A 14229-nucleotide genomic window follows, 5' to 3' on the forward strand; every position below is an offset into this window, starting at 1 on the left:
TCCTCAGGATCTGTAGCAGTGTGTATTTTCATTCCTTCAGCTGCACGGTGGCAGATCTAGGACATAGACACCCTCCTTCAGCTTTAAATTGTCTTTTCCCTTGCAATGCAGATCAGCAGCACCCTTGTCAGAGAACCATTGCTCTTTCAAATGCCTGCAAAGAAACATTTCCTCAGGGTGGAGGAGAGGAAACAAAAGAATGATTTAGAGAGCTGGAAGATTGAATAGCAGCCCTTGAAAAATGATGATGTGGCACCTATTATTAAATGGGTTAGCTCAGGTGCCAGCACGAACTGAAGTGTGAGTGTGATATGGGGGGGGTTTATGGCACTGTAACTCAGAGGGTCCCACTGTGGTTTCAAGGACAGGACTCTGTTTTGTCCTGGTGAGAACAAATGGATGTGCTGTTGAAAGGAGCTTTGCCAGTGCTGCATCACCCATATGCTGAAGCCTTCTTAATCGCACCTCTTTATTGAAATATGGCCCATTAAGGAGAGGAGATTAATGCTGTAAATGTGGGTTATCTTTCCACTTCAATAGATGCTGTCAAGTGCTTTTTAAATCGCATTTAATTTAAATTTTTGTTGCGGATTCCCCCTTCCCCCGCTGTCAAACATCTGTTTATAAGATTGCAAACAAGTGTTGTCCCTCCGGCTTGTGGCTGTGTAGCAGAAGGGTTCTCCCCCACTGCCCCATCCGCTGCCTCTCCCCTTCTGCACACACAGGGAGGTGATGATAACAGTGCTGATGATGCCATGCAGTCCCAGGGACCAGTGAGCTGTAGCAGAGCCCCATTCTTGGATACAGTGCAGTCATGGAATAAAGAGCGCTCCGTGCCTGCAATGCTGACCTTGCAGCATTATTGTTCTGCACCACCTTAGGGGGTAGGGAAATTGGGGTGAGAGGATGGGAAATCTGCTTCTTTACATGTGTATTTAAGCAGTATCATAAGCCTCATTAAGGTTGCTGCCAGCTTTGCTGTGGTGTGAAGAGTTCGACGTAGCGGAGTTGGTAAGAATTAATATTCAGTGGCAGCTTGAGCTCCAGTATCTTAAATTAAAGGGCTGATATAAATTTCAGAGGAAGTTCTGCTTGTCCAGGGTCAGGTGCAGGGGGAGCAAAGATGCACAGAAGTGCTGAGCAAATAGCAGAAAATGTCTTTCATTAATATTCATTTTGTTCCCAGTGCCATTTTTTTTTTTCAATTTAGCCATGCTCGCAGCTCCTGTGTGTTTATTTTCATAAGCAGAGCAGTTCTCCAACCTCCTGCACCCCTCTCCTAGTGTGCGGTACGTTTGTTTTGTTCCGTGTTTGCTCATCTTTAATTTTTGATAGAAAATGTGCTCTTTGCAGTGCATTTGGTCAGGTGCATCAGACATAGGAAATCTGCTCCTCAATTGGAATCCTTCCCATACAACCACCTGATGCCTCCGAAGAAACACGTAACTGCACAACATCTGCACAGCTCTGCCTGGTGTGAGGTGTGAGCCTTGCTGGGCTGCTCTGTGACCTGAGCCACATACAGAGTTTGCAGCTGAAAATGGGCTGATGAAAATCCGTATTCCTATTAAATGCAAAATAAGAATGGCTGTTCTGGGATGCAGGTAACTGGAGCCGTTTCTGTAGTGTTTGGAGAGGAAAGGGCTGGTTGCATTTCTGGCAGTTCCTTCTGTTGGTCAGGGTAGGATTTGCTCCGATGTCTGTTGTGCTTGGCACTGAGACAGCCATGGCTGCTTTCATCCCCAGATTAACATTAGCTGCTGTTCCTTCACTGTCTTTTCAGCCTACCAGCTCTTCAGGTGTCAGCCTCCAACCATGGTTCCCAACGCAGAAATCATCACTGAGAACGAGGAGTTTAACATAGGTAGGCTCATGCTCCCTGAGCCCTCCTTCCTTTGCTGTCCTCAGCTTCTTCTCCTTGGTCAGGATGTGTTCTGTTTCTTCCTGCAGGTGACATTGTGAGGTACAGATGCCTTCCTGGCTTTACACTGATTGGAAACGAAATCCTGACCTGCAAACTGGGCACTCACCTACAGTTTGAAGGACCTCCACCCACCTGTGAAGGTACAGCCTGGAGTCCCCATGGAGCACCCAAAGCTTTCCTGCCCAGGGATGGCTGCCATGGGCACAAGGCTTGCTAAGGGATGTAGCAAGCAGGGTGGCAGCTGGAAGAGGTTTCCTAGCAAATGCTGCAGCAGAGGGGCTGATTTTCTGACTTCTAGGGTCCTGATACAAGATTATGGGGCAGGGCTGCTCACCTGCCTGCCTTGCAGCACTGGACCATGCACCTCCACTGGGCTCAGCCAGCAGCATCTAAGTAATGATGAGGGATGTGCTGGGTGACTCACTGCAGCATCTCCCTGATAAATGACAGGGAACTTCCTCTACTTCCTGCTAGGGATCTGTGGGCTCTCAGCACCATATGGAAGGGCTCTGCTTCTTTTTGGTGCTGCCAAATTACCCCCCACAGCCTAAAGGCAGGAAGGCACTTGGAGCTCAGGCTTGCTGAAGTGGGACTGAGTGAAGCCGTGCTGATGGAGTTTTGCCACGCAATGTGTCTGGCTGCCTCCATGAAGTCATTAAAGCAGTCACCCAGACGTCCTTACCCGGGGTGGGGGGGGGAGGAATTGTGCCTGACAGTTTGCCAGTGAGATGTGAACAGCCAAAGCGGGGCAGAGCAGGCTGCAGCTCAGTGCTCCTCCTGCGAGGAACAGCCTCTGTTAGTGCTGCAGAATATCTGACGTGGGAGAGAAATGAGTGCTCCAAGCACACCGCATTGTGCACCTTGCTGCTGCTCAGGAGGGATCCCAGGGATGTTTCCGTGCTGCCATGTTACCTTATTTATCCTCTGGGTTCCTGCTGGTACTTCTGTTCACTCCAACTGTGATTATTTCATCTCCTTCATCCCCTCCTATCTGAACATTTTTACCATATAATGGGATATTTTTCTGTAGCTTTATTCTCTCTGAAATAGCATGACTGAAGGAGAGAAAGGGAGGTCATTCAATTATTTGCTGATGGTTGTTAGCCTGGGGGTAAAGGGACTCCTTAAATTACATCTGGCCACCAATTTACAGAGGTCAAAAAATCACTGATGGGATTAAGGATTTGGAAAGAATACAGTGTTCTTTCTGGATAGTTCTGGCTGTTTTCTATTAATACCAGTGCAATGTTTGCACTGGGTTTTAGAGACAATTATGGATGAAGTAAGATCCCTTTCTTTTTATACTTTTCTGCTCACTTTGTGTGTCAGCCTCCTCTCCTGGGGTGTAGTTGCCAGCCTTTTCATTTAGGGCTTTCAGCTGTGTTGAAAATGTCCAGCATTCCTCTGGGTGGGGGCTCCAGTGGAGAGAGAAATGAACTGGAGTTTCTGTGTCCTAGCTGACAACTCAATGAGTGCCCTGGGATAAGTCCATCATTCCCCTCCTTATTCTGCCTTATTTGGTTGCAGTGCCATTCATTGTGAAATGGTGCCAAGATGGTTGAAGTTTTTTGTGTTCTCGCTTTTTGCCCCTTCCTTGAAATTTGATGTTCATTTTCTGTGGTCTGTCCTTGTTCCCTGCAGTGCCCTGCCCCATGAATGCAGTAATGACGGACTCCACTGGTGTGATCCTCAGTCAGAGCTTCCTGGGGAGTTACCCTCACTTCCAGACCTGCTCTTGGGTGGTCAAGGTGGAGCCTGGCTACAACATCTCCCTTACCATCGAGTACTTCCTCAGCGAGAAGCAGTATGATGAGTTTGAGATCTTTGATGGTAAGAGATTCACCAGTTTGACTTGTATGGAACCTGAGGGGAAAGGGAAGAGACAGCAGAGCTGCTAGCTGTGAATCCCATCCTCAAAGCCTTTGCTGACCAGGTGTTGTAGGCCTGGACAAACTGCCAATGAACATATCAGTATTCCTAAAGACACAGCTGTGCAGCCAAATGCAGAATACAGCTGCTCTGCTGAAGCACTCGCATTCACTCGCATTCACCTGGAGCAGAAGCCAGGCCTTGCTGCAGTCACCAGGGCTTTCTTTGCTGTTGGTTTTTAGGGAGCCAGGTGTATTCAGTGGAGCTCATGCTGACAAAGCAAGCACTGAGCATGAGCTCATAGTGAAGTAGAAGTTCACACACTGCTGTTCCAAAGCACCCCTGTTTCTTCATGCAGAAATGCACTCTGGCACGCAGGGCCCATGAGCTTTGCTTTCTGTGTGCCAGCCCTGGCTGTTACACACTCCTCCTTCCTTCCAGGTCCCTCTGGCCACAGCCCACTGCTTCTGTCACTGAGTGGGAACTACTCTGCTCCTCTGACTGTTACCAGCAGCGGGAACAAAGTCTATCTCCGTTGGTCCTCTGATCATGCCTACAACAGAAAAGGCTTCAAAATCCGCTACTCTGGTGAGTTCCCGGCAGGGGCTGCATTCCTTCTTACAGCAGGGTGGTCATCCCTTCAGCTACAGATCTCCACAAAGCTGCTGCAGAGGGGCAGAGGCCACTTGTGACCACTGAAGGTGCCATAGCCCAGGGGAGGGCACATGAAGCCTTTGTTGTGAGGCTTGGGAAAGCAGCTCCACCTCCAGCAAAACCCAACAGCTCTGGCTGAGCTTCCTCCACTATCCTTAGCAGTCAGAACCAGAATGTATAAGCACAGACAACCAGGGATTCCTGGTTGCTCATTCAGCACAAAACCGCTGCAGCGTGCTGAGTGCTTGCTGAGAATTCCTTAAAGTGAATTACTATTTTTTGGAACTTAGCAAGTCTTAATTAATGGAAGTTATAAAACTGGGTTGAGAACTTGCCAGCGTGTCATAAATAAGTTATGACTTTACTCAGTAAATGAATTAAGTAATATTTAATTATCAGAAATTACTTTTTATTTCTAGAGCTGAGTGAGACGTAGATAGTAGCTCTGCACTCTTTCCCCCTTTGCCTTTGTATTTATCTATCCCTGGTTCTGTTTCTTGTACAGCCTCAGGTTATGGTAAGCAGCCAAAGCCAGGAGAGCCACGTGATTCTTGAGAGCAGGAAAGGGATTTGTCTTGCTGCAGCCCATGCACTGATTTATGTACCTCTCTTTGCCCTTCTTGCAGCTCCTTACTGCAGCCTCCCGCAGCCTCCAGCCCATGGGCTGATCCTCAGCCAGACGGGGATGCAGCCCGGCTCCACAGTTCGCTTTGGCTGTGACAGCGGCTACCGGCTGGTGGGTCACAGCACTGCCACCTGCTCCCAGCACCCACAGGGCTACTTCCACTGGAACGAAGCGATCCCGTTGTGCCAAGGTGAGAGCAAGAAGCTGCATCCTTAACAAGGACCTGGCAGCCCTGAGAAGGACTGAGTAAAAGGGGTAAAAAATGAAAGGCTGTTGTCGTTCCCCCCCTGTTCCCTACTGAGGCTTTGAGCTGCGTGGAGGCAGTGAGAGGTGATCCTCTTATATCCAAGTCCTTGGAACAGATGAGCAAGGAAGGAAGGGAGTTAGCTGCTGAGGAGCAGAGGGTCATTGTCTGCTCTGGGGCAGGTGAGAGAAAGTCCATCTGTGCAGAAGCTTCTGCTGTAGCAGTGTTTGAATTCTCAGAAAAGGCACAGCCAAACCCCAGCTAAGGACAGGAGAAGCTGTTGCCTGGAAGAATCTGGAAAGGAGGGAAGCAGTGTGAGTCCTGCTGCGATTTGATGGTTGGAATTTGCTTTAGTATTACAGGAAATCCACTCTCAGCTCTGTGTGTGTCCATGGGGGACGAGAGTTCCTGGGATTCAGATGGTGCCCGGTTTCTGTTGGCTTCATATAAGATTCAGGCATGCCGTTGTTCTTTCCGCATCACCTCCTAATGAGCCGTAATCGTTATGACATATCATACTTAGCACATGGCTCCTTCCAGGCGTGGGAGAGAGGGCAGGACAGGGCAGTGTGCCTGGAGGTTTGCCTTCACATTGTTTCCTCTCTTTCTGTGCACTTTCTGATTGCACCTTCTTCAGAATCCACCGATCATCCCTGCTTCTTTGTGTTGATAAGATGACCGTCGTGATTCAGATGAAACCTTTCAGTGTCTTTGAACATTCTTCCAAGTTTCAAGGGAACTGAACACAGGGGATTAATATTGCATTGACTTCCCTGGAAACCAGCCAGAGAATAGAGACAGCAAAGGCAAAATCCCATTGCTCTGTCTGCATCGTCACCCAGCCCGAGCCTTAAGGAAAAGCAGGATTATTTAGTGGAGGAGTCGGGTACCAAAGAACCTTGAATATTCCCTTCTGCTTAGGGATATGGTTTCGTAGGCATGATGGTGATGGGCCAGTGGTTGGATCTGATGATCTTAGGGGTCTTTTCCAACCTTTATGATATGACTGATGGCTCAGTCCCTTCTGGAAGCACACAGCTTGTGTGCAGTCCTGCCTCCGAAGGGATGCTCTGCAACAGGGGTGCTTAACAGAGCCCTCTCAAGGGTGTATTTATGTAAAGGTGTCTGGAAAACAGTAAACCAAACCTCTGTCACCAAAGCACAGTGTCATTGGCGGGGGAGAGCTGGGGAAATGGGCACAGGTTCTGGTGGTGATTTAACTGCAGCAGTAGCTGAGCTGGGGCTGCTGAGCAACACCACGAGCCAGGCATGCACAGGGCTGTCATGGCAACTGTGCCTGCGAATCCTTAGCCCAGCACAAGGAATCTCTCTGATGCACTGGGTCTGTGCTTTTTTTTTTGAGGAAAATCACATAATGAAGAACAGTACTAATGCTGCTGAGTACTTACTGTCTGGGTGTGCTGGAATGCCACCTGAGCCTCATTCAGCTCCAAAGCCTGTATTTACCCCCGAGTGTTGGATTTCAGACACAGAGGCAGAAGGGGATGGACAGACAGAGGATGTGAGATGTTGGGAGTGCAGCGCATAGAGGTGGGGGAGCAGAATGTTCCTTGGGAGCTCACACAGGTTCTTTCCATAACCCCTTTGGGAAAGTCACCTCCTCTCTCTGTTCACCCATATTCCCATCAGGGATCTTACCAGCAGCCCATGGGTACCGAATGCCCTCAGCTATACGTAGGAGGTGGGCGAGCAGCAGCAAACTGAGCCAGAGAAGAATTCATGGCAATGCAGCTCCCCCTGCCTCCCAGCAGCTGGGAGTGGGGTTGGCACAGCTCTCCAAGCTCAGGTCAGCTGCAGAAAATCCAGCACTTCTTTTTTTTTTGCACTGCTCCTAAAGCCAACTGGCAACCTTTTGTTTTGGGCTCTGCTCAATTTCTCAGCCTTTCTGGTGGCCAGAACCGAATGGCAGAGATTTGGGAACTCGATCCACAGCGCAGCATAAATTGCTCACACAATCAGCTGTGTCAGGAGGAGGAGAACCGGGGTCCCCATAAACACATGGTCTAGTTAACAAATGACATTTCCCATAGCTTCCTCCTGCCAGCACATAATCCTCTTCCCCTTCCCGATCCCCTCTGAATAATCTTTACTACGTGCTCTGTCCTCACTGACATTTATGGAAGCAGCAGAGAATATTCTACAGGGAACAATCTTGCGTTGGCACAATGGAGGAGAACACAAGATGATCTAATATGCTTTTTCTGTCCCTGCTGTCTATTTTTAAGCTGCTTTGTTTTTGGAATCCCAGCTGCAGATTTGCTTTCATAGCCTCTGTCCCTTTTCCTCGCACATTTTCTTCCTGCAGACTGAGCTTTTGTAGCTCTGCACCCCATAAGGGCTCCTTTTCCCTGGATCTCACTCTCAGTGGGTCTCTCCTGGCCGAACGTTGATTGCCCTGGAACAGCTTCTGTCTTTAATCTCTGGGTTTTTTTTGGAGATTTCAATGCCCAGAATTTGAGCTTCAGAAATGCTCTTTGGAGCAGGATTATCGCCACCCCAGAACCAAAGCTGGACTGTGGCAGTTATAAGTTACCCATAGCTCCTTCTGCTTCCCTTTCTCCAGCCCCTGGGAGCAGCAGAGAATTGAACCAGAAAGAGGAGGAGGCTTTGCAGGGGGCAACGGCAAGCGAAGGGTCCAGCTTTCTACCATCCTCTTGGATAGGGTGCAGCATCAGAAAGCAATAGCAAGAGAACTGCAGGATAGAAGTGGAAGGGTAGGACTTCCCAAGCCTCCTCTTCTTTTGCCTTAGAATGACATTGGTATTCAGCGTGGCTGCCTGTCTAGACACCCAGCCTTGTGAAGAGATTCGCTGAGCTCCTTAGCTCGATGAAGTGACATACATGTGATTATCATTTCAACCAGGGATATGCCTGATCATGCTAATACGAGCCTGCTGAATTACTCACACCTATTAGCAACACCAGCATCTGTGAGGTGCTGTGTAATTGTGCTCAAGGCTGGGGCTTTGGCTGACTCATGGAGTAGCAGTGGGATAAAAGTGTCCTGGACCTTGAGTGGTAGAGAGCTCCAGTGGTTGTGCTGATGCTGTACATGAGAATTTTGGTTTCTCCTTCAGTGTTCAGCAGGGTCCACGTCACCAGCAGGTAACTTGGTTTAACTTAAGGTTGATGATTTCCTGGCTCCTGTTTGCTTGCAGGGGGAATAACAGGAAAGTCAGCTTGGGGCTCAGGAGACATAGGCTCAGCTTCCAGCTCATGCATTAGCTGGATGGGTGCAGCTCAGGTTTGATTTCTCAGCTCTCATCAACGCTGGGAGAGACAGATTTGAATGACAGATTCCCAATGCTGGCTTTCTCAGCGTTAGGGAAGAGGGCAACAGGGTTTGCAGCAACTTGTGAAACTCCTGCAGCATGAGTGAGTGTGATTCCAGCCTGTCTGTGTCTGGTGTTTGCATTGCTAGGACCTACCTGGTCCCATCCTGCCCAGCTCCTCCCAGGTGCTTCTGTCCTGCACAGCCATTGTGCTTCGTTGTCAGTTTTCCCCCTGAATTTTCCCTTCCACCTTCTCAACCATGGTGCTAAATTTATCCCTCCTTCTGGCACTACATAATTATAGAATTTGCTGCCTACTGCAATCCAGAAGTGCTGTTAGAAAAGGGTTTTGGGTTGCCGCTGCTGTGGGATGTAAATACAAACCATTATTGCTGTCTAATCCTTTATCTCTGTGTGAAAACTTTTGAATACTGTGTTGATGCATTTTGTGTTACAGATAATATAGAGTATGAGCCAGAGTCTCTTCCAGCAGATAGTGGTACTGAGTGCTGCCTTTGCTGTTACCACACCCTTAGAAAAGAGCTGAAAATCTGATCCTCTGTTAAAGTGGGCATTCATTGCAGCTTTGGGGTTCAACAGAATGCTGGAGCTTTTGTTAACAGGAGAGCTTGGGATCAGGGTTTCAGCTCACTTACATACATATGTGATAAAACTGATTGCTCAGCTGGGTTCTGCTCTCCTCCTTCCCAGCTCTGTCCTGTGGAGTTCCCAAAGCCCCAAAGAACGGTGTCGTCTTTGGCAAGGAGTACACAGTGGGGACCAAAGCTGTGTACCACTGTGACCAGGGCTTCCAGCTGGCTCCTGGTGAGCCTCCCAGCACCGAGTGCCTGCAGGAAGGGCAGTGGAGCAACGGCAACAAACCCCCACCCTGCGTGGGTGAGTACCATGAGCACCATTGGCCTGCTCCAGCAGGTACAACATTTAGAATCCTCAGCCTGTGTAACTTGTGCCTCCGGTGCTTCATTTTCCCACTTGTGAGATAGAGATATTGATGCTGCCCCCCTGTTTAAAAAGCCAACATGCTTCCTGGATACCCCAGGCACCCTTTTACCAGCTTTGTCTCGTTTCCTTCTCTTGCTTCTAGCTGTTACCTGCCCTGATATCAGCAGCATTGCTGTGGAGCACGGGCGGTGGCGGCTGACCTACGAGATCCAGTACCACTACAACGCCCAGCTGATGCTCATCTGTGACCCTGGCTACTACTACACAGGACAACGGGTCATCAGGTGCCAGGCCAACGGGAAATGGAGCATTGGCGAGCCCATGCCAACCTGCAAAAGTAAGATCAGAGCTCAGCCCTGCCATGGGCTGATCTGCTGCATGGGGCATCTCACAAGGATCACACTTTCTGATTGCCACGTGTCAGGGGTGTGGGCTCTGCTGTTAGTGTGCAAACACAGCCCTGGGTGCTCTTGGCAGAGCCTGAGAGGGCGGCTGCAGAACAGTGCTGCTGAAGGAGAGTTTGGGAGCAGGGAGAGGTCATCTGTTGATCTGATTCTCGGTTTAATTTAAACACTTTTGCAAGAACTCAAGCACATTAGCTCATCTGTCGCTGTCAGGTCCCAGCAGCTTAGCTGTCACCGGTGCCAGATGCTCTGAAGTTTGCTTTTAAGGAAGAAAATAAAAAATTCTGATTTAAAACCTAACCTCTTCCAGTTTAATGCAAATGCCAAGTTTATGAGGGTAACGGAGTCACCTGTAAATCAAAAGCATTCCTGGCAAACAAGCAGCTCTCAGTCGTTCTGACTCGACTTCAGTGCATTGGACCTCCTCTTTTGTCAAAGGTGGAGTTTTTCTTCTTCTGAGTGCAGATAGAGGCAGCAGGATTTCTCCTTTGGAATGGCAGCTCTCCCTTCCCTCCCGGCTCTCTTTGTTTCTGGAGATGTGACTGCCAGCTTCAGTGACAGATGTAGTTTTACCCCCGCTAGCTCTTCAGCCAGATCCAGGAGCGTGAGCCTGACCCCATTTTATTTCTCCTGTGTTATTGCCACATAAATTCAAATGACAGGAACTTGGCAGTGCACTGAGGTCAGAGGAACCCAGTGTGAGGCTCTGTTTTCTTGCTGAGTGTGAAAGCTCCCAGAGGATTTGCAGATCTTTAAGGCAGGTGAAATAAAGAGCTGAACTTTATGTCTGGAGCTGCATCTCCAAGGGCTCCCAGCTCAGCTCCAGCTGCACCAGAGAAGGTGGCTCCCAGGCTCTCATCTGGGTGTCCTCTCTGGGTCAGGTCTGGACACTGCAGCCCCATCCTGGAAGTCACTGCACAGAGGTCTCCGAGCTCTCTGGTTTGAAATCCCACATTAATCTTGTGCCATTTTGTGGGTGTTTTTGAAAGTCATTGCTTCCCAGCTGTGTCTGGCGATGGGTTAATAATGGAAACATCTCCATATGAGGAACTTCCTTCGTGAAGAATTGGTCTGGTTTCTTCCCAGCCAGTCTTACCTTTCCTGCTCTACTCATGTCTGGAAGCGTGAACGTAGCAGTGCTTGTATGTCAGCTCACGCAACGTGACCAAACTGTTGTTCTGCATGTAACTTTAATAACCTTTCCTACTCATTTCTGCCTTCAGTAATGACTTGTGACAACGAGAGTCACATTTCTGTTAAAACAAATGAACAAAATTAAATATGGATATATATGTATATATATAACCCCGACCATGCCCTCTTACTCTGCTCTTGGATCCTTTTCAGTTATCTCCTGTGGAGACCTACCCACGCCTCCCAATGGGAACAAGATCGGCACGCTGACCAGCTATGGGGCCACTGCCATCTTCTCCTGCAACACTGGTTACACCCTGGTGGGCTCCCGTGTGCGCGAGTGCATGGCCAACGGGCTGTGGAGCGGCGCTGACGTCAGATGTCTGGGTATGGAGGAACCCTGACTGCATGCCAGGAGGGGCAGGGGTTTAAATACTGATATGAGAAAGAACCCGAGCTGAAGCATTGGGGTCGTTGGTAGATGTAAGAAGGAAGAGGGCTTTGATTCCGTACTGCTTAGCAGATGTGAGATGTTTTGGGATCAGAGAGGAGAGCTTTACAAATGGTCTGTTGTTTTTGCTGCTGCTCTGGTTTGATTTATGACTGCAGATCCACCCAGACAGGTCAGCGTGCGCTGGCTCTGGGCGGGTGCTCTGACGGGTGCTCTGACTGCTTCCCCTGTGTCCCTCCTGCAGCCGGGCACTGCGGCGTTCCCAGCCCCATTGTCAACGGGCAGATCAACGGTGAGAACTACAACTACCGTGGCAGTGTGGTGTATCAGTGCCAGCCCGGGTTCCGCCTGATCGGGATGTCCGTGCGCATCTGCCAGCAGGACCACCGCTGGTCCGGGAAGACGCCTGTCTGTGTGCGTAAGTATGTTGTCAGGTATTTTAGCCCTGGTTGTGCTCAGAGGATGAGAAAATGCAGAGGCTGTTGTTGAGTTTACAGCAGTGAAGTACTGGAGGAGGGGGACCTGTGAGTCCCAGCTTTCACAGAATTGTAGGGGATGGAAGGTACCTCTAGAGATCATCTAGTCCAGCCCCCCCTTCCAAAGCAGGCTCCCTCAGCTGAGAAGCAGTGGTCCCCCGTACCATTGCTCCTCTGGGAGGTGAGTTCAGCTTTGTTTCAGAAATGCTCCTCATTCACACAAGTGCTGTCAAGCTGACAGCACCAGCTGAGTCCCTCCCCTCTGCACAGAGCAGTCCTTCCCGTTCAGCCCAACGTGTTGCTGGCAGCTCTGCAGTCCATAGCAGCACTCTCCACAAGAGAACAGCCATCTCTGGCACTGATACCATGTACTCAGAGACCAGATACAGAGATGACATTGGGAGATCAGGAGAAGCACAGTCAGGTTTCCAAAAGGGCCAATGCTTGGAAGTGAGCCCGGTATTTCTCCAGGCAGTCCAAAGATGAAGTTGGTTCCAGCTGTCCTGCTGGGAACAAATCTGGAGTGGCAGGTCCTGTAGGCAGCCACCCTTGGTTTGGGAAGTAGCAACCTGTGGGCTTTCAGGTTGCTTTGCTCATTTTTCTGCTTCTCAGAGCATTTCATACGCGGGCTGTACAAGATTGCTTTGCATGCACACAGTGAACGTACGGTGTGTGAACATCTCTGGGGTTTGCACAGGACAGAGCTGAGGAATGGCAGCAGTGGCGAGTTGGCAGTTCCAGCTGCTTTGCTTCTCCACTCTGCTGTATAAATTCCACTTTATTTTGCTGTTTTTCACACACCAAGTTTCCAGTAGATGAGCACAGATGAAGGTGTGCTTTGTGAGGAGGGTTCATTGGGGTGTGGGGAGGTTGGAGGCAGACATGGTCCCCACCAAACACACTGCTGCTCTCACCTTCCTTATGAGACCCATGCTCTGTGCCAGAGGTCAGCCTCTCTCTTCCTCTGATGAACATTCATGAGTCACCTTGCACAACCTTCTCATTTATCTTTCCAGTAAATAAGCTAATTAATTAAGTCCCTAGAGCCCTAGTTGTTAATAAGTTGAAGCATGTTCTTATCGCTGGACAGTGCAATCCATTTCATATCACGATTCTCCAGGTGTTTACTTCCAACCTCTGATGTCTGGGTTAGGGCTTTGTGTACTGAGGCACAATAGTACCAGCAAGATATGAGGTAAGGACGACCTGCAAAGCCATGAATATGCAGATGCCAGCCTAAAAGTAAGAAACAGACTCAAGCTGTAAAGTCAGCCCAAGGCTCCTAACATTGGAGGTGTTCATGGCTAGGATTCCTCCTGGGGCTTTTAGGAGAAGAACTATTGGGAAGGCAGTCTCTGGTTCTTCAGGCAGGTGTGAATTATTTCAGTGTCTGAGGATGCTCAGCTGAAAAAGTTTAAATTCACTTTCACCTGCCGAGAACACACACTGTAACCTTGGACCAGGAAATCACACTGATAGAGCGCTGACTGCTGTCAGGCAGATTTATGGAAATGGAGCATTTTTTAAGCATCCATTTTCTTGCATCGTCTTGTTTCTTTCAGGAGGGACCAAACCCTTCAGAACAAAGCCTGTCTGTGTCTGCCTTCTGGTACTGAACCGTCCCTCCACTGCTGGGCTCATTTGCACGCAGTTCCTTTGTTCGGTGCTGCTTTATGCTGGCTTCCCACTCTGGCACCTGAAAGCCCAGCAAGCTTTTGTGCAGAGCCCTGCAAAGGTGTCCCAGACAGAAACTGGCCTTGAAGTTATTACACTACATTAAGCCTTATGGATAACATAAATGTAATGTCATTAAAGCAGACCACTCTTGAGCTCTGAAATTAGATGGATTGAGGCTTTATCACCTTCTGAATAAGCTCATGGTACTGTGTGTTACCACATTACCATTTCCCACTGTCCTGATATTTTCTCTTTCAACCTGCTGCAGTTTCCTGCTCTATGTGAACTGGGCTTTTTGATCCATGCCAACTGGAGGGAGCCTTTTTTTTTCCATTTTTTCTGGGAAAGAATCCATCAGCTATTTCAAAACGTGCATAATTGTATTCAGAAGTCCCTCCGAGAATCTGACATCTGCTTCCTGTAGCACTGAAATGCTGTCTTGCTTCATATTTTTTAAACCTGTACCTGTCACCAGCTTGCATAAGGAATAAATTCCTGTCCCTGTGGTACAGTCC

At 49.1% G+C, this 14229-nt stretch overlaps 1 protein-coding gene across 5 annotated transcripts in view; it reads left to right on the forward strand.

The window, feature by feature from the left end:
- Positions 1-14229, forward strand: part of CSMD2 (CUB and Sushi multiple domains 2) — a 211829-nt gene that overhangs the window by 173052 nt on the left and 24548 nt on the right. For 4 of the 5 annotated variants that reach the window (XM_085518154.1, XM_085518153.1, XM_085518155.1 and 1 more), the window contains 9 exons: positions 1784-1864; positions 1951-2064; positions 3566-3754; positions 4235-4381; positions 5074-5262; positions 9321-9506; positions 9715-9909; positions 11324-11497; positions 11806-11979. In XM_085518154.1, coding sequence (XP_085374280.1) covers positions 1784-1864; positions 1951-2064; positions 3566-3754; positions 4235-4381; positions 5074-5262; positions 9321-9506; positions 9715-9909; positions 11324-11497; positions 11806-11979 — 1449 coding nt within the window. The remainder of the gene's footprint in view (positions 1-1783; positions 1865-1950; positions 2065-3565; positions 3755-4234; positions 4382-5073; positions 5263-9320; positions 9507-9714; positions 9910-11323; positions 11498-11805; positions 11980-14229) is intronic. The other variant, XM_085518156.1, reaches the window with a different exon arrangement.

This window comes from Coturnix japonica, chromosome 17, assembly GCF_054131305.1.
Source record: "Coturnix japonica strain WE chromosome 17, WE-NBRP24, whole genome shotgun sequence".
NCBI lineage: Eukaryota > Metazoa > Chordata > Aves > Galliformes > Phasianidae > Coturnix > Coturnix japonica.